Source organism: Pongo abelii, chromosome 3 (assembly GCF_028885655.2).
Source record: "Pongo abelii isolate AG06213 chromosome 3, NHGRI_mPonAbe1-v2.0_pri, whole genome shotgun sequence".
In the NCBI taxonomy this organism is placed as follows: domain Eukaryota; kingdom Metazoa; phylum Chordata; class Mammalia; order Primates; family Hominidae; genus Pongo; species Pongo abelii.
Genome location: NC_071988.2, coordinates 8,794,273 through 8,815,175, shown reverse-complemented (window position 1 = coordinate 8,815,175; position 20,903 = coordinate 8,794,273). Strand labels below are relative to the sequence as shown.

The following is a 20,903-nucleotide window of genomic DNA, read 5'->3' as shown; positions in this document are numbered from 1 at the left end:
GAAGTGAGTTTTTCAGCTCTATCAGATAAGTTTGGTTTTTTCTTAAAATGGCTATTTCGTCTTTCACCTCCTGTATTGTTTTATTGAATTCCTTAGATTCCTTGGGGGTTTTGACTCTCCCAAATCTCGGTTATCTTCATTCCTATCCATATTCTGAATTCTATGTCTGTCATTTCAGCCATTTCACTATGGTTAAGAATCATTGCTAGGGAATTAGTGTGGTCATTTGGAGATAAAAAGATGCTCTGGCTTTTTGAATTGCCAGAGTTCTTGCACTGGTTCTTTCTCATCTGTGTTGACTGATGGTCCTGCAATCTTTGAGGCTGCTGACCTTTAGATAGGGTTTTTTGCTTTTATTTTCTTTGATGCCTTTGGGGGTTTGATTGCAGCTTGAGGTGGGTTCAGTTGACTGTCTTCATTTCAGGAAGATTTTAGGGAGCCAACGCTCAGCTCAGCACTCCTGGGTTGCATGCTCTGGCTCTGGGGGACTGACATTGGGCCCCTAGATTTGTTCTCTGACCCCTCAAGGTTAGGAACCTGCTACGCTGAACGGGCCGAGGTGTTCCCAGCCCATTGGCCACAACACTCCGATGGGTGTGCCAGCCAAAGCACTTCGGCAGTGGGATCTATGCTCGCTCACGTGTGCCAGCAGCTGCAACAGTGCAGTGGGGTGCACGTGCGTTGCCTGGGGTGGGGCACCAGCAGGAGTTGGGTGGTGGTGTTCCTGCACGTAGCTGTGCCAGTGATGGCAGCAGCACAGCAGGGGTGGGACACTGGTGGGGGTGGGGTTGCCAGCGCCTGTGCTAGCCCTTGCACCAGTGGGGGTGGGGCACTGGCAGGGGCAGGGTTGCCAGTGTCCATTTGTGCATTCATGCTGGCAGTGGCAGCATGGCAGGGTACCCATGTATCAGTAGGGGGCACAGTAGGGTACGCACATGCCAGCAGTGGTGGCATTATGTGGTGCATGCACACACATGTGCTGGAAGAGGGGGAGGCAAGGTCCACTCACAGTGCACCGGCAAAGCGATGGTGGGGTGGTGGGGGAGTGGGGCATGAACGAGTGTGTGCCAGTGAAGGGAGGCTGTGGTGAGGGGGAGGCTGTGGGTGGACTGGTGCACACCAGTGGGAGCCAGTCTGCTAGAGTTCTCCAATGGTCTGACATGGTCTGCTGGCAAAGGAGCCATGATTAGGGCCCCGGGGAAGCACCCTGGTTGGGCATCTGACACTGCACTACACATGGGCACAGCCAGGCTGGGGCCCCAAGAGAGTCCAGCAGATGGGGGGCACTCAGAATGTACTGGCCTCATCCCACAGGCAAGGCCACCCTGCTCTGTCCAGGTCTGACAGTCATGCTCCTAGAGGAGCATGGCAAGCCTTGGGGAATGGACATTACTGGCCATGCTTCACTGCAGATGTTCCCACACCAAACACTCTGGGCAACATACAGGCTGGAGTCCTGCCCCTGCCACCTGTCTAAGCAGTTCTCCCTGTCATCTCAAGTGTCTGTGGGGGTTGTGGAGTCTCCTGTTGCTAGGATTCTGGAGGTCCATGGTGAGAGCAGGTCATTCCTCACCTGTTCAACTCATCCCTTCCCCAGGAGTCACTGGGGGCCAGGAAACAAGTCCCATTGCTCAGCAGCCCTGTGCAGGGTTCCCAGACTTCTCCGCTTCAGCCCAGCATCTACATCCTCCCTCTATCCACTCTCAATGCCTTCTCTCTGAGGATGTGGCTTGAGTGTGCCAGTCTTCCTGATGTCCCGGTCTCTCGGTGGGAGATGTTCCTTCTAGCTCGACCCTCTTTTATCTAGTCACCCTTGCTTTTCTATTCAACAACCCCACCAGCCCGTGCTCATCCAAAAAGGAAGAATGTTAAAATGTGCCCACGAGAACCTACCAGCAAGACTGCTGACCTCCGTCTTTATTGAAACAGAAACTCCTCACCAAGCTTAGAAACAGGTCATCTGAGTGTGCTTAACTCACCACCAGTTAGAATCACTGTGGGTTTGTTCTGATAGACTTTAATTGTGTTTTCCTACCTGCTAATTAACTGTCCGCACTCATTATTATGCTGTAGCAGCTTCCTCTTTTTAATTAGAATTAACAGTCAGTTTGGCCTTACATGGCCTGTTTGCTCCTGAGACTCTTCAAAAACATCCTCTCCCTCAGACAGTCCAGGATGGTAATGTTCAAGCCTATTGATTCAACTAAAGAACACAGATTTTAAATCCCACTGGAAGAAAGTCTATGTCAAAACATGCTAATTGATAGTCAAGAGGAAGAACCACTTTACATTTCCCTAGAGCAGAGTTCAGCAAACAATCTAAGTCTTATGACTGATCCTACACAATTCAAGTTAGAATCACCGTGTACGGTTGTTAACGATGCTGAGAGGCAGGAACTTCTTTTCACAAACATCCTCCCTTTTGTTTCTGGAGTTCTGGACTACTGTTTCCTAACCAGTGTCCCCCTCTGCCTCCACATCGTCCCTCTGCTGACCCATATCCCACTCTGCATCAGGGACACTTTTCAAATCACAAATCTGATCCTGTCTCTCTCCTCCTAAAACCCTTCAACGGGCCTACAGCTTCTGCCTGCAAACTCCTGCCCCAAGCATGGCCTCCTAGACACCCTAGAATCCACCCCTGCTGGCCCCTCACAAGACGCCTCTGCTGTCCCACCTTCCCATCGCAGCCGGGGCTCTCACCGAACCTGCACCCTGGTTAGCCCTCCATCTCCTCAACTGCATAAAGAATTTCCGGCCAGACGCGATGGCTCACGCCTATAATACCAGCCCTTCGGGAGGCCGAGGCGGGCGGATCACGAGGTCAGGAGATTGAGACCAGCCTGACCAACATGCAGAAACCCCGGCTTTACTAAAAATACAAAATTAGTCGGGCGTGGTGGCGGGCACCTGTAGTCCCAGCTACTCGGGAGGCTGAGGCAGGAGAATGGCGTGAACCCGGGAGGCGGAGCTTGCAGTGAGCCGAGATCGCGCCACTGCACTCCACTCCAGCCTGGGCGACAGAGCGAGACTCGGTCTCCAAAAAAAAAAAAAGAATTTCCACTCATCCTTAAAAGATCTGTTTAACTATCATCATTTTCCCTTCATCTACACATTCGGCAAACATCTGTCAAACACCCAAGAGACAGACATGATTTGCTATGGCGGAAGCAACAGTGAGAAAAAGAGACAAAATGCCTGCCCTCAAGGAGCACAATGAACAAGCAAAAGATAAATGCAAAGATGACGATGCAATCCATGGAAATAAATAAACATGAGGCTGTGATCGAGAATAAGATAGTGGTGGAGGGACCCCCCCGCCCTTTTGCCTAATTAAATACATGCTCATGTCTCATGCCCATTCCTGGAGAAGTCTCTTTTCAATTTTTTTTTTTTTAGAAAACACATCCCATGTGGTGAGACTACAGGCTTACATAGATACTTATGCTGCCTACCTGGTTGGGCTGTGTAGAAGGGGAGAAAGGCACCATTGCTTCTTTATCCTATACTGGGAGCCAAGCTCATGTGAAGCAAATTACCCATATCCTTGTGTGCCTTGAAATCTTTCCAAAGCTCAGGGGCATTTCCAGCAGTGGGAACAGTCTAAGCATGGGTGGGCACCAGGAATTCCCAGGGAGGACACAGTAGAGCAGTCAGTCAGGCTAGTTTGGAAGTCCTGGATCCTGCTCCGCTGAAACATTGGGAGTCTCACTCCACCTCTCTGGCCTCTGTTTCCCCACCTGAAATATTGGGTTGGGGCTGGCCTAGGGGGTCCCTAAGATATTTTCTGCCTCTAACTTTTGCAGTGTCTCTGGATACAACAGGAGGAAAATTCCTTTGCTCTTTCAGTTCAGACCAATGATTCCTGATAATTTGATCTTCCTTGCCCAAGATCAACAATGTCCGATGCCATATCTGATGACATTTTATCACTCCTTTTCTAAAATAATCAGAAACCCTACAAAGGGAAAACCTTTCAAGAACACATAGAAAGTGCACAATAAATTTTAACTATTTTTATTATTACTGCCCAATGAAGGAGAACGTTAATCTTGTGCTCAGGGCTGGTTTTCTTGACTCAGTGGACCTCAGATGCTGATGGCTCCTTGAAGACAGAAGTTGAATCAGCTTTCTGCCACCATTGATGCCCCAGCATAGGTTCCTGGCACGTAGTCCGTTCCCAGCAAACACTGAGGGGATTAATGACAAGCAGAAGAGGAATCGCTGTAATCATTGATATTGATTGGGCCTTTGCCAATATGGTTTGGCTCTGTGTGCCCACCCAAACCTCATGTCAAATTGTAATCCCCATGTGTCAGGGGAGGGACCTGGTTGGAGGTGATTGGATATGGAGGTGGTTTCTTTTATGCTGTTCTCATGATAGTGAGTGAGTTCTCATGAGATCTGATGGTTTAAAAGTGTATGACATCTCTGCCTTCACTTTCTCTCCCCTGCTCCGCCACAATAAGATATACTTGCTTCCCCTTCCCTTTCCACCATGAGCATAAGTTTCCTCAGGCTTTTCCAGCCATGCAGAACTGTAAGTCAGTTAAGCCTCTTTTCTTCATAAATTACCCAGTCTCAGGTAGTTCTTTACAGCAGTGTGAAAATGGACTAATACAGCCACACATTAAATACATTGCTAAACATTATCTCATTTAATCCCCAGTACAGACCTAAGAGGCAGGAACTCCTGTTCTATCCTCATTTTATATACAAGAAAATGAAGAGCCAGAGATACGACTTACCTGTGGTCACACAACTTGGAAGTGGAGAGGTGGGAATTTAAACTGGGTTAAACCTTGTGACTAAGAGAAAATATATCTAAAGGATTAAGTGACATATGGACACACTTGTGGAGATTTTTAAGGAGATCTCTAGGATTAAGTGACATATGGACACACTTGTGGAGATTTTTAAGGAGATTGGGGGGGCTTTAGAAATTGATGATAGTGGTTCCATTAGAATAATTTTAATAAATAAGAATTAAGGAAAAGTTTGGGCTGTGCCCTTTATTTCTTTTATGTAAAAATGAAATTACAATTGAGCTTTCTCTTGGTTACTTGGGCAAGAGTTAGTGCCAGTGGTCTTAGCTACTAGCCTGGTCACCTCCACATGGTAATAATTTGCCATGTGCCAAGTAAGCACTATCAAGGTTTCGACTTTACAGAGATTTTAAATAGCTCATTAAGTGAGATTATAGGCAAGGAAACTGAGGTCTAGAGAAGGACCAAAGCCTCCCACCTGGTGGTCAGCAGAGCCACAGGAGCCCACTGAGAGTCAGGGTGAGTCAAGGCTCTGCAAGGAGCCCCCAGAAAGCATCTGCCATACCTCCTCATCCCTGGTTGCTTAGCAGCCTCCCCTGCCTCCCTACCTAGGAAGCACATGCCTGAGGAGGTGGGTGTCTAAGCCCCTCTCAGAAATGACAGGACAGACCTTGCATACATCCTGTGAGGGGAAGAGCTTCCTGTGTGCACTCCAGTGCCACCCCTTCCAACAGACTGCAGGGCATGAGTTCTAATTGCTGATATATCTTGGCTGTTGTCATGGAACACATCTGTTTGGGATCCTGTGCATTTTCAAATTCTCAAATGTCTCTCCTAGAGAAAGGGCAGAGGAGACAGTCTCTTACCTGACTCTGGATCTCTTGGTTTCGGAGCCAAGTCTATCATTTACTGTTTGTGCCACCTTGAGCAAGTCACTCTCTACCCTGGGTCGCAAATTCCTCACCAGTTAAATGCAGTTAGAATAACTGCCTCCCAAGATAGTTCTTACATCAACTAGTAGAGTCTGCAAATGCCTAGCACAGGACTTGACATGTAAATGTCGGATGGAAATGGATGAATGAATGGATGAACAAGATTAAGTCTATTGACATAAACAAAGTAGAATGGCCATGAAGAGTTTTCAAAATGATTATATTTCAATAAAAGAAGAGAGCTATTTTTAAACCTGGTGCTTAACAGAAAATTTATTTAAAGGATTAAGTGACATATGGACACACTTAAGGAAATTTCTAAGGGGGTTTATAGATATTTTGAAGGGCTTCAGAAATTGATGATCGTGGTTCCATTGGAAGCACTTTAATAAATGTGAATTAATGAAAAGTTTGGGCAGCTGCCCTTTATTTCTTTTATTCAAAAATAAAATTAAAATTGAACTTTTCTAGGGTATGTGGGAAAGAGTTAGGAAATAGAGAGGAGGGAGAAAGGGCCTAAAGATAATATGTAGGAAACATTGCTGGAAGCAGAAATAACAAAGCTGGCTTTAGAGAAATACCACAGGTGCGCGTTGCTAAGCACAGTCTCATTTAATGCACAAAACAAAACTAAGTAGGAACTATTGTTATCTTCATTTCATAGATGAGAAAACTGAGAACCATAGATACATGTGGTCACATAGCTAGTAGGTAAAGTGATGGGAATTTATATCAGGTTCATCTCTGGAGAAAGAAAGGTAGCAGATTGTTCCTCACTATAGACACCAAGGAGCTGTTGCCACAAGACGGCTTGGTTGTTAGACCAGCTGAGCTGGAGCACAGATTCACAGAGAACAGAGATCTGGAGGAAAAGACAATTTTCGAAAAGTAGTTCTTATATGAAGAAGCGGAGCTTGAGCACAGATTCACAGAAAACAGAGATTTGGAGGAAAAGGCAATTTTCAAAAAGTAATTTTTATATGAAGAATGTGCATAATTCAATTCCTTTTCACTTGAACATAACTAAATATAACTATTAGGAATTTACCAATGAGGTGGAAGAATATTTCTTTGCTTATGAACATTTCTGAAGGAAAAATAATGGCATTATTAATGAAGTAGATAAATGTCTCAAAATTATTAGGAATATTTTTAGGATATCTACAGAATTTTTTAAATTACTTGGCAAGTTTTTACATAGAATACTCAATTAATCAGCACATATTTTCTATTTTCCTGGCAAGAAGGGAGAAAAATGAATGGGGGAAGGAGAGATGGGGAGAAAGAAAGAGGGGAATAAAATAATTTCAAGGTGAGGGACATATACCTCAATCCATATCACCTCTTGATCTTCTGTAAAGAAAGGAGTCAGAGGGACTTTTTTTTTTTTTTAACTAAATCTGGCTCTTCCACCAAGTTTCATGATCTTGAGCAAATACATTTCCCCCTCTGAGCTTCATTTTCCTAACCTGTAAAATAAGAGTTTTTATTTCACCTAGAGTCCTAGGCAGTATCCTAGGATTCTGTGCCTCAAATGCATGGATTCAAATCTGGTTTCCTTCTCTACAGTGCATGTGCTACTAAGGCAAGAGCAACTATATGTTATTGGGGAAGCCCTTTTCTGCCAAAGCCAATTGGCGGGCAAACCACCCACTCAGGAAAAACAGTTAGTCAACCAGTGTGGCTCAGTGTCCATGGGATCCAGGAGCCAGGAAGCTTACTCAGATCACAGGATTAATATTCTCCTGGAACATGCTTCTTCTGAATAATCATCATCATCATTAAAAGCTATTGAGTGTTCGTCACACCTCTGACACAGTTCAATGTGTATTATCTGCATTAGGTCCTTTAAGCTTTGCAATAACCCCATAAAATCAATTCCAGTGTCCTTGCTTTACAGAGGACGAAAGTCGAGCCAGAAAGGTGAACTAATGTGCCCAAGGTCACACAGAGCCTGCAAGTGGCAGAGCCAAGACTCTAACCCAGATGGTCTGATTCAAGCAGCATGCTCCAAACTATAGTATCAGACCCCCACCCAGGCCCCTAACTATAGTGTTACACCCTCACCCCAGGCCCCTAACTTTAGGGTAAGACCCCCACTCCACCCTCCTAATTAGGGTGTGGGACCTCCACCCCATGTTCTTAACCCTAGTGTTATACCCCAACTCCTGAAACTAGTACTTAGGTGTATATGATATAAAGATTTTCTTCACTGTTGTTATTAGCAATGGCTACCTGATTATTGCAATAGTCACTGAGAAGTTAAACACTTAAGGAATAGATGGCAGTAGCAAAGATTCTTGTTACCTTCCCCAAATCCCCTTGTCCACACCCTTTTGTGATTCCTGGACAGACCTGCAACTGCTCCTGTATGTGGCTTTTTGCCTGAGGACTTCCCCAGCCTTCTCAGCCTACACCGTGGCAGGCCAAAAGCACTGCTCAAAGTGTAACACTCAGTGAGTGACTGATGAGACATGGTGGATAAATAACCCAGCCCTCCTGCCCCTCAGATTGGCTAAGTCTGAGATGTGTTTTCCACAGTTTCCCGAGGATCCCAGTTGGATTAAGATGTGGCTGCCCATGGTGGTGTTGCTAATAACATACCCCTTGTCCACCTCCTTCACTTTCCTGCACTCTTTCCTGCATTTCCTGGGATCAACTGGCACATAAACTGCTTCTCAGGGTCTGCTTCTGAGGCAATCCAGAATAGGATACTCAAACAAGATAGCAAAGAAGACTCTAATAAGATAACAAGATGAGTGGACCCACATACATAATTATTTGGGGCTAATTTTCAAAGTTTAAGCTATATTGGACTGTTGGGCAACATATATTGAGAACTGTGATATGGAGAGGACCCTGTGCAAGATACATTGGATACAGACATGACACCTTCCCTATCTTTCTGTTCTTTTGAAATGAGAGGTGCCGTCAAAAGGACATGGTCAGAAGACCCAACTTCATGTCCTATCTCTTCCAGTCACAAGAAGGACTAGTAATTGCGCAAGGCCCTCTATTTCCTGAAATTTCAGTTTCCTAATCTGTAATTACAATTCATAATTCATAGTTTGATCATGAAGAAAGATTTGATGAGATAAGGTGTGCCAAGTATTTTTATGAATAAAAAAGTCCACAAAAGTAAAGGTCTCAAACCACAGAATTTTAAAGAAGGCACTCTCTTGGCAAAATCCTTTATAAGAAGGGATTGTTTTCTCCTGCTCTTCAATTTTGAAGGATATAATTTTCAGATGAGCAGCACCTACACACCTACCACAAGAAATACCAATAACTTACCTTTGAAAAGCTAATAATCAAGTGATTTTAGGTAAATGTGGTCATGCATAGACTTGTTACAGAACCTTCCTCCTGCAAATACCTAAGAAAATGAGCAGGAAAAGAGTCATTAAAAAACAGTAACAATACCAACAAAGCAAACCTTTACACAGATTGAAAAAAAAAAATGGCCAGCAGTAATTAAACAAGGAAATATATCACATACCTAGAAAACTAGCAGCTAATAAAGGATAATTCTAGCATAGGAGATTCTGTCTCCAATCTTTAGAAAACAGCACTGATCCCTCAGAAATAATGCCACATATCTACAACTATCTGATCTTTGACAAACCTGACAAAAACAAGAAATGGGAAAAGGATTCTCTATTTAATAAATGGTGCTGGGAAAACTGGCTAGCCATATGTAGAAAGCTGAAACTGGATCCCTTCCTTACACCTTGTACTAAAATTAATTCAAGATGGATTAAAGATTTAAATGTTAGACCTAAAACCATAAAAACCCTAGAAGAAAACCTAGGCAATACCATTCAGGACATAGGCATGGGCAAGGACTTCACGTCTAAAACACCAAAAGCAATGGCAACAAAAGCCAAAATTGACAAATGGGATCTAATTAAACTAAAGAGCTTCTGCACAGCAGAAGAAACTACCATCAGAGTGAACAGGCAACCTACAAAATGGGAGAAAATTTTTGCAATCTAGTCATCTGACAAAGGGCTAACATCCAGAATCTACAATGAACTCAAACAAATTTACAAGAAAAAAACAAACAACCCCATCAAAAATTGGGTGAAGAATATGAACAGACACTTCTCAAAAGAAGACATTTATGCAGCCAAAAGACACATGAAAAAATGCTCATCATCACTGGCCGTTGGAGAAATGCAAATCAAAACCACAGTGAGATACCATCTCATACCAGTTAGAATGGCTATCATTAAAAAGTCAGGAAACAACAGGTGCTGGAGAGGATGTGGAGAAATAGGAACACTTTTACACTGTTGGTGAGACTGTAAACTAGTTCAACCATTGTGGAAGTCAGTGTGGCGATTCCTCAGGGATCTAGAACTAGAAATACCATTTGACCCAGCCATCCCATTACTGGGTATATACCCAAAGTATTATAAATCATGCTGCTATAAAGACACATACACATGTATATTTATTGCGGCACTATTCACAATAGCAAAGACTTGGAACCAAGCCAAATGTCCAACAGTGATAGACTGGATTAAGAAAATGTGGCACATATACACCATGGAATACTATGCAGCCATAAAAAATGATGAGTTCATGTCCTTTGTAGGGAGATGGATGAAGCTGGAAACCATCATTCTCAGCAAACTATCGCAAGGACAAAAAACCAAACACCGCATATTCTCACTCATAGGTGGGAATTGAACAATGAGAACACATGGACACAGGAAAGGGAACATCACACACCGGGGCCTGTTGTGGGGTGGGGGGAGGGGGGAGGGATAGCATTAGGAGATATACCTAATGTTAAATGATGAGTGAATGGGTGCAGCACACCAACATGGCACATGTATATATATGTAACAAACCTGCATGTTGTGCACATGTAACCTAGAACTTAAAGTATAATAATAAAAAAAAGAAAACATCACTGACCAGAGAAGGAGATTTTATGAACCCTAAAAACTCTCGCTACCACCTTGATTTTATGGGGGAGACAGAATGAGCAGGTGCGTCAGCCATTGCAGAGAAAGATCAAGAAGATACCTTCCCCCCAAGCAGCCCTCTCAAAGGGTCCTGGGGATTGCCACTTCCTAAGACTATGTCCTAATTTGAGGAAACCAGTTAAAGGCCACTGGAGTAGAATATGCCCCTGACCACATGGAATGGGTTCTGGTGCATGTCACTTTACAAAATCTAAGAAGAGAGAGAGAGAAGAACCCAGATCCTCCATAAAGGGCTGCTGACAGCCCTAACCAATTTTTCTACCCAACCCACCCCTGCCACATTTTCCCTCAATTCATTGAAAACTTACTGAAAGATAGTAGTCAGATCTCAAACTGTGATGTGAAAGCCAAGATAAACTAGAAGATAATAAAAAGAAAAGGTGTCAAAGATGGGTCTTCCACCATATCACAGCAGGTGGAAATCTGGACAAAGTAGCTCACTCCAATAAGGATAAGAGAAATGGGGGAAAATGCACAGGGAAAGAGCCAACCTGGGAAACTAGAACAAAGAAGAAAGGAAAGAAAGGGAGAGAAGAAGGAAGAGAGAGATTTCCCAGAGCATACAATATCTATGCAGAAAACAAGAGAACAAAGTCACTCACGAGATGACCAATAGGAAAGGGAAACAAAGCTGATCCAACACAAGGATAATTGGTGTCGCTAAAGCAAAGAATCCAACATGTAGAATATAAGACATTTTCAAAGGTATAACATAAGAAGTAAATAAAGAGTGGATCTGCAGCTCAAAGGGATATGCTATGTTCTACAAAAAGTCGTTATAGGAAAATCAACACCAGAATATGATTTGGTTCTCTGTCCCTATCCAAATCTCATCTTGAATTGTAATCCCCACATGTCAGGGGAGGGATTTGGTAGGAGGTGATTGAATCATGGGAGTGGTTCCCCCATGCTGTTCTTGTGATAGAGAGGGAGTTCTCACAAGATCTGATGGTTTCAAAGTGGAAGTTTCCCCTGCTCTCTCTCTTTGTCCTCCTTTGATGTGGTAAGATGTGTCTTGCTTCCCCTTTGCCTTCCTCCACGATTGTAAGTTTCCTGAGGCCTCTACAGCCATTTGGAACTCTGAGTCAATTAAATCTTTATTCTTTGTAAATTACTCAGTGTCAGGCATATCTTTATAGCAGTGTGAAAATGGACTAATACAATCAAAAACATCATAGTTAAGTTAATGAATTTCAAAGATAAAGAACAATTTCCTCAGGGCTCTGGGTAGAAAAAGGCAAACACCTAAAAGACAAATATCCCATGTAGCCCCAATCTTCTTCACAGAACATTTAACCTCAAAGCTAAATACCAAAATACAAATGGAGATCATCTCTAGGTGGAAGGCTTAGAGGTAATTTTTGTTTCCTTTTTATACTTTGTCAAGTTGCATGCTTTTAAAAATTTTTTTACATGAGCAAATATTATTTATGAAAGTCAGAAAAAAACAATAAAACTATTTCCATTCTGAAAAATAAAATAAAAATAAAAGAAGGCCTGACTGAAATTCATTCTGTTTCTTTATCAAACCCCATTCTTTCTCATTTTACCTTGGATTGGAAGAAAGAGACCTTGAGAGATTCTTAGGAAATCAGGCCGCCAATGCCTTCAGTAAAAGAGACAAATGAATTGCAGGGTTTGGGAGAGCATTCAGATAAAACTATGAAGATAGCTAAGTTCTTTTCAAGTATTTTAAGTTTTGTTAGTATCTTAGACTTGCTTGGGGCCCACGGGAGTAGTTAAAACTCATGCTGTGGAGTTACCCAGAGTCACTGAGTTTGCAGCCTACTGGTGATGTGCTCTTGAAAAAATTACTTACCTTCCACAAGCCTCAGTTTCTTTATATATTAAATGGAAAAATAATAGCAGTAACTATCATATCATAGTGATAATTAAATAAAATAATATATATATAAAGTGCGTTTTTTAACTTTTATTTTTAAGTTCAGGGGTACATGTGCAGGTTTGTTACATAGGTAAATGTGTTTCATAAGGGTTTGCCATGCAGATTATTTCATCATCCAGGTACCAAGCCTAGTACCTATTTGTTATTAATATTTTTCCTGATCCTCTCTGTTCTCCCACCCTCCAGTAGGCCCCAATGTGTGTTGTTCCACTCCGTGTGTCCATTTGTTCTCGTCATTTAGCTCCCATTTATAAGTGAGAAAATGTAATATTTGGTTTTCTGTTCCTGCGTTTAGTTTGCTAAGGATAATGGCCTCCAGCTCCATCCATGTCCCTGCAAAGGACATGATCTCATTCTTTTTTATGGCTGCATAGTATTCCATGGTGTATATATACCACATTTTCTTTATCCAGTCTATCGTTGATGGGCATCTAGGATGATTCCATGTCTTTCCTATTGTGAATAATGCCGCAATGAACATACACATGCATGTATCTTTGTATTTGTATTCTTTTGGGTATATATCCAGTAATGAGATTGCTGGGTCAAATAGTAGTTCTGTCTTTAGATCTTTGAGGAATGGCCACACTGTCTTCCATAATGGTTGAACTAATTTACACTCCCACCAACAGTGTATAAATGTTCGTTTTTCTCCACAACCTAGCCAGTATCTGTTATTTTTTGAGTTTTTAATAATAGGCATTATGACTGTTGTGAGATGGTATCTCATTGTGGTTTTGATTTACATTTCTCTAATGATCAGTGATATTGAGCTTTTCTTCATATGATTTTTGACCACATGTACGTCTTCTTTTGAAAAGTGTTCATGTCCTTTGCCTGCTTTTTAATGGATTTTATTCTTGTAAATTTGTTTAAGTTTCATATAGATGCTGGATTTTTGTCAGATGCATAGTTTGCAAAAATTTCTCCCATTCTATAGGTTGTCTGTTTACTCTGTTGATAGTTTCTTTTGTTGTGCAAAAGCCCTTTAGTTTAAGTAGATCCCATTTGTCAATTTTTGCTTTTGTTGCAATTGCTTTTGGTGTTCTTGTCATGAAATCTTTGCCTCTGCCTATTTGCCGAATGGTATTGCCTAAGTTGTCTTCCGGGGTTTTTATAGTTTTGGGTTTTACATTTAAGTATTTAATCCATCTTGAGTGTATTTTTCTATATGGTGTAAGGAAGGAGTCCAGTTTCAATCTTCTGCAAATGGCTAGCCATTTATCCCAACAACATTTATTGAATACAGTCCTTTCCCCATTGCTTGTTTTTGTCAGGTGTGTCAAAGATCAGATAGTTGTAGTTGCACAGTCTTATTTCTGGGTTCTCTATTTTGTTCCATTGATCTATGTATCTGTTCTTGTACCAGTACCATGCTGTTTTGGTTACTATAATTCTGTAGTATAGTTTTAAGTCAGGTAGTATGATGCCCCCAGCTTTGTTCTTTTTGCTTAGCATGGCCTTGGCTATTCAGGCTCTTTTTTGGTTCCCATATGAATTTAAAATGGTTTTTTATGGCTCTGTGAAGAATGTCAATTGTAGTGTAATGGGAATAACATTGAATTCATAAATTGCTGTGGGTAATTTTAACAATATTAATTCTTTTTATCAATGAGCATAGAATGTTTTTCCATTTGTTTGTGCCATCTATGATTTCTTTAAGCAGTGGTTTGTAGTTCTCCTTCTAGAGACCTGGTAAAGTGCTTTTCATAATGCCTGTCACAGTTACCATCATCATCTTCACCAGCAGCTACAGAAGCACCATCATCATCATCATTACCATCATCATCTTCTTCATCACCATCACTTCTTGCTAAGAAACCTTGCATATATCACTCCCCTTCTCTAAGCTTCAGCTAACTAATCATAAAATGGGGGATATAATACAGAGGAGTCTTGATGATTATTATTATAGTATCTAACACCTATTGAGTGCCCTTCGTGTGCAAGACTTATACTAAGTGTTTGCATTTAGTAGTAGTTCATTTCATGCTCACAAATACCCCCAGTAGTAAGCTCCTACTATCATCACTTTACAGGTGAGAGAATTCCTTTCTGGAAAGATTTAGCTGAGATAGGACTTAAACCTGATCTTACTAACACCAAAGCCCAAGCTCCAGTCCACTGTGCTTTACCACCTTCTCTGATTGTGAAGATCAAAGGAGATAACAGGAATGAAAACACCTGTGTACAATGGCGTTGTGCAGGCTCCTCATGGTTGCTTAGGGCTTGGTCTGAAGGCCTAGTGAAAGAGAGGATCTGATATCAATGTACCACGAATTCCCTGGCATCCTAATCATTTATTCTTTCATCAATCCTGCAAACACTTACAGAGCACCTGGTATGTGTTCATCACTGTGCTAGGATCAGGAGCCTTAACCAATAAACAAGTCATGGCCTCAAGCTCTGAAGAAACAAAGAGATGTACCAGGAGGCAATTTGTCAGTGTTCTACTGCATTGTACGTTGTTGTACCGCATTCCATTGTACCAGCATCAGAAGTACTGAGTTATCCACAGGTGCTTCCAAAAACACACCCAGGAAAGACACAGAAAGTGAAACATCATCACCTAACCCTGTTCAGGCTTCGGAATTGCTGTGAACTGATTCCCAGTGGTGTTAGCTGCAGGACCAACTGAGTGTGTGACACAAACACTTTCTGACAATGAAATATTCTGCAGACCCAAAGGCTGGTTTCATTACTTTTCAGCATGTAACCATTGTTTCACACAGTTCAATAGATAACTTTAAGATACAGAGTCTAGTATTTTTGTAGTGAACAGCATATCAAATCTTATCAAAATCAACTTCTGAGCATTTAATTTATGTAGGTAAATATTGATGGAGTATCTACTCTGTGGGAAATGCCAGGCAAATGGAAATAGTGCCTGCTCAGTGGGGCTCACAGCGTAGTGGGAGGTGAGGGGACGGTCCATTCCAAGTCGTTTTTGATTTGTTGGAGTGCAAGCCTTGCTGGCAACATAGTGGGGTGATAACAGTGAAAGGTCTGGAGAGATTCAGACTTGAGTTGGCCCTGGCTTTGTGGCTTTGTCACCCTGGGCTGCTTGGTTGGGTCAGCTTGCTAAGTGATTGTGTATGTGCAATGCTTTACCTTGAAAGCTTTACCTCAATGAAACAATTGTCTCCAAATTCAGCCCCTTCCTTTCATCTCACCTGCCGTGATCTGAGCCCCCCTAAACAACTATTGCCTCCTCCCTGGACTGCTCCAACAGCCCACTGCATCCACTGCTACACCCTCCAGGCTTTTCTCCAAACAGAGTGACCTCTGTGAAATGCAAATTGATCACCTCAACTGCTGCATAGCAGCCCAAAGTGATTTTCTTCAACTGCAAACCCCTCTGATCTACAAGAGGCTGCTTCACTGGCCCTGCTCTCATTTGCTACCTCACCCCATGCATCTCTGCCTCCTTCAGGTGTCTGGACAGATTGGCCCCTGTTGTAGACCTTGGCCCAATCTTTTCACCTGTAGGACCTGTGCTGGCCCCTCCCTCCACCCGGCATGATCTTCCCCAGATCTTCAGGAGCCACCTTTCCTTCTTCAATCCACATCTCCACCATCTCCTCCCCAGAGCATCGTTCTCCACCCACTGCCAAAATAGACAGTGCATCTCCTCCAGAATGCTTATCACATTTTGTATTTATATTTATTTATTCATTTGCTCACTCCCCTTTTTAAATTTTTTCATTTCCGTAGGTTTTTTTGGGAACAGGTGGTGTTTGGTTACATGAATAAGTTTTTTAGTGGTGATTTCCAAGATTTTGATGCACCCATCACCCAAGCAGTATACATTCACCCAATTTGTAGTGTTTTATACCTCACCCCCCTCTCACCCTTTCCCCCGAGTTCCCAAAGTCTGTTGTATCATTCTTTATCTTTTTTTTTTTTTTTTTTTTTTTTGAGAGGGAGTTTCACTCTTGTTGCCCAGACTGGTGTGCAATATGCTTGATCTCGGCTCACTGCAACCTCCACCTTCCAGGTTCAAACGATTCTCCTGCCTCAGCCTCCCGAGTAGCCGGGATAACAAGCATGCACCACCACACCCAGCCAATTTTTGTATTTTTAGTAGAGATGGGGTTTCACCATGTTAGTCAGGCTGGTCTCAAACTCCTGACCTCAGGTAATCCACCGGCCTCTGCCTCCCAAAGTGCTGGGATTACAGACATGAGCCACTGCTCCTGGCCCCAGTTGTATCATTCTTATGCCTTTGCATCCTTGTAGCTTAGCTCTCACTTATGAGTGAGAACATACGATGTTTGGTTTTCCATTCCTGGACTCACTCCCATTTTAATGAACAAGTCATCCCAGCAGACAAGGGTTCCCCATGAAAGCAAAGACATGTTGCTTTTGACCTCACTGTAGGAACAGCCCCAGCACATAAATAATTGTTGGATGTTGACACAATGAATGGCTCCAGCCTAGTAATTTCCAAATTGTGTTCAGTGTCTCTCTAGAGTTTAGTAAAAGTCCCTGAGGGATTTCCCATCCAGTACACACTCTGTCTTGTCTGAGAAACACCCAGGTGTAGATCTTATTGGCAGAGTGGTGACTCCAGCTGGAGATGAGGAGGTTCAAGTGGGATCCCAGCAATCATGCTGAGTCCTAGGTCCCAGTCTGGGCACAGGGCGCGATCACCGGTCTCACTGTACAGGATATGGAGGAATGGAAGGGTATAGACCTCAGACCACATGTGAGTTTGGAAATGTGAGGAGGTAGCTTGGGTTGTGGTGGTGACTGGAGGCTCTCCTGGCATCAGAAAGTAAAGGGTAATAAATGCCCTGCAATTGCACAGGACAGTCTCTCAAAGCAAAGACTTGTCCCACCCCAATATCAATGATATCTCCACTGAGTAACACTAAGCCACAAGGGCGACTCAGGAACTGGGGCCCACTACACATCCAGTAAAGGGGCAGCGGGGGGCTCTAAAGTGTGGCAGATGGAGATGGATGCTGGAGGCATGACCTCCTCAGAGTGATTAATTCCGTGTCCTGGCTCACACATTGCAGGTGGCATTCCGTTCATCTTGACTGGTGAGTTCTTCCAGCAATCTCAGCGGCCGGCTGCCTTCATCATCGCAGGCACCGTCAACTGGCTCTCCAACTTTGCTGTTGGGCTCCTCTTCCCATTCATTCAGGTATGACTGACAAGGAGTCTTTTGCCCATGGGGTTCCCTTTGATTCTGCAGCCCTTGAGGGGTGATTCATAGAGCAGAGGTTGATCTCTGTCCTCTCAACTGGAAACTCATGCTATTTTCCTAAGGAAGGAAGAAACTATGTTTCGGGCAAAACCTTTCATCCCTTTCTGTTTCCTATGCCTTCCTAGAGCTTCCCTAAATGCTGTGGGCTGCTTCAGAGCGCATGGACTACCCATTGCTGACGGTATGCAAGGACTCCTAGGTTAGCAACTCAAACCTACAGCCTACTTATCATTTTTGCAATGTGCTCATCACTGTGTAAAACAAATTCCATCTAATAGTTCCAGTGCACACTGCAAACCACCACCCATTTAGCATGCTCATTGTCATCATCATAACCACAGCTAATGGGATCATTGTCCCAAGGGTGACAGTGATCAGTAGGAAAATGCCCACATACTCAAGAATCAGATACAAGTCTTTTTGGGTAGGGAAAGAATCTATTCATTGGATTCACTAATTCAACACATATATATGTTGAGTCCCAGCTGTGTGCCAGGCACTATTCTAGGCAATGAGGATACAGTGGTAACAAAGCCTGTGTTTCCTGGTCCTGGAGCTGAACGGGGAAACAAAAGAGGCAGAAGTGCTATTTTAAATGGGGCAGTCGTGAAGGGCTCTGGAAGGAGGTGACAGTTGCGCAGAGGCCTGAGTGAAGTGAGGGAGCAGAGCTGTCTGGGAATGGTGAAGTCCTGGCTAGAAAAACAGCAAGTGCAAGGGCCCTTAGGCAGGGCTATATTTGGCCTGTGTAAGAAACCACCCAGAGGCCTATATGACTGAAACAGAGTGAGCAAGAAAGATGGGCAAGATAGAGGATCAGATCAGAGGGTTATCTGGGAGCAGGAACACAAAAGGCTTTGCAAGCCTTCTGCACAGAGCAAGGGGCCCGGAAGCATTTGCAGAAGGAGGATGAAGCGTCCCTGCTCAAATGCCCACCAGGGCTCCCTGCTGCCCTCAGTGCTGGGTGGTACCACCTGGAGGAGGTGAGAATCCGTCAGATACATCACCATCCATTCTCAGGAGCTATTTCAAACCTGTCTTCCTCCCCTCACCAACTGTTCTGGACACTCAGTTCTAAGTCTGCCTGCTAATTTACTAGTGCCAAGCCCGACACATCCCAGAGATTCTGCTGCCAGCTTAGGTGAGCCGAAGGTCAGTATTTGCACTCCAATACCCAACTCCCAGTATGGGGCACTCCAGGCACCAGCCACCCCAGCTCCAAGCCTGCATGGTGGCTGTTCCCACATTCACAGTTACGGAGCAGTTGCTCTGTGCCACCCCCCTCCCCCATGCATGTCTTTCTGTGCCCACATCACCCTCACACAGTCCTGAGGTGGAGTTTCTGATCCTTGCCACTGTACAGGCAAGGAGGTCCAGGAAGCAGACATGGTCGGCCCAGTTCCCACAATCAGCATCAAACCCAGTTTCTCCACTTCACCACCTCGTGCTCAACTTCCCTCTCCATCCATCACTTGCTACAGCCTCCTCGTCTCGGAGGAGGGTTAGAAGGTTGCCACACCCAGAACTTTCAAGGCATCTTTGTGTTTTAGCAACAACCACTCTATTTCTGAAACATAAGTGCTGTTGGGGGCTCCATGAGCCATGGAGTTACTCAAGATCCCACACCCATTTACTCCCATCCTGGGACACCTTCACGTGGCTGCAGTCAGAACATAACAAGTTATCTTTTCAATTGACTTTAAACCTCAAGTGGCTTTTTACAGTTTGGCTCAAAGCCAGCAGAGCCAGGTGTCAGTAAAGTCGTCATTGTGGCAAAAGTTAACTTCAAGCTGCTTCTGTCAACACGGTTCCCCCATCACATTTATAAATTAAGTAGAGAAGCTCCAGCACCTTCACATGGCCCAGTATTGAGATTTGTATGTCCGAGAAGCAGGCCACTATCTTCTGAGCCACTCGGGGGTGTGGGGTGTGAAAGACCTTGCTTGCCTGCCACAGTTTGAGCGTTAACAGCACCAACGTGCCACTTTAGCATAGTGTTCACTGAACGCTTGCTGTGTGCCCAGAGCACTCTACCACTGCCTGTGCTAGGAGGTAGTGCCTGTATCACGCCCTTTGACAGGCAAGGGGATGAGCTCAGAGAGATGTAGTAACTTCCAAGGTCACTGCACTTCCAAACCTAGATTTTTTTGTATTTCTAAAAACTAGAATCAATTCTTTGCTTTATTCTTGCTTCTCTTGCCTGTCATTTATGAGCCTTTTCTTATGCCTGTGGGCATTTTCGAAACAAATCCCCTCTGGAAACAGTTCCTGAGCAGCTGGGTATGTCCAGGGTGTCTGGGTTTTCAGGGGTCATTCGGGAAACATTGCAGGTGTGACTGTTGATGAACCTTCATCGGAGCAGGAAGAGCCAGGCTGGACATACAGATGGAGACGCTGGGCAGGTAGCTACGTTTAGTATTTTGTGAAATGTCAGCTTCCTGACCCAAGCCTAAGAAGGCAGCCACGCTTAATTTCCTTTCTAGAGAGGAGCTTAGCAAGTTAGAGAGCTGGGCTTAGGGGGCTGCTATGAGCAATGATCAATGCATTAGAGAAATACAGGGCTAACAAGTTCTAAGTCACATCCCCCAACCCCAGCCCACCACAGCCCCACCCATACCCGCCCACGGGAGCAACATGTATGTGTTGTAGATGCCATACATGAACCATTTCTGACCTACCTCCCTTCTGAAAACCAGCTGAGCCACAATCAAGAGCTACTATGTTCATCTACTTGGGCCTTGGGCCGCCATGACCAAATAGCACAGACTAGGGAGCTTCAACAACAGAAATTTATTTTTGCACAATTCTAGAAAGTAGAAGTCTGAGCTCAAGGGCTTAGCAGGGTTAATTTCTTCTGAGGCCCCTCTCCTTGGCTTGTAAATGGCTGTTGTCAAGTTCACAACTACACCAATTGCTATTCCCAGGGTCAGGTTCCAGCTCATGCTGAGGTCTGAAGGCAGTGGGTGGATGAGCAGACAGCTGGAAGAACACTCAGGGGGCTGCAGGCAGCTGCAATGTAGTCTCTCAGCAGCTCACTCACACTAGTTCTCTCACACTGTCCACCTTGTCTTGGCTGCTTAGTCCAGCAGC

The 20,903-nt window shown here is 43.9% G+C and overlaps 1 protein-coding gene across 2 annotated transcripts in view; it reads left to right on the top strand.

Annotated features, from left to right (window-relative positions):
* The window catches only part of SLC2A9 (solute carrier family 2 member 9), a 203,032-nt gene that overhangs the window by 173,818 nt on the left and 8,311 nt on the right, over window positions 1-20,903 (top strand). For both annotated transcript variants that reach the window (XM_002814585.5, XM_024246464.3), the window contains exon 11: window positions 17,626-17,753. In XM_002814585.5, coding sequence (XP_002814631.3) covers window positions 17,626-17,753 — 128 coding nt within the window. The remainder of the gene's footprint in view (window positions 1-17,625; window positions 17,754-20,903) is intronic.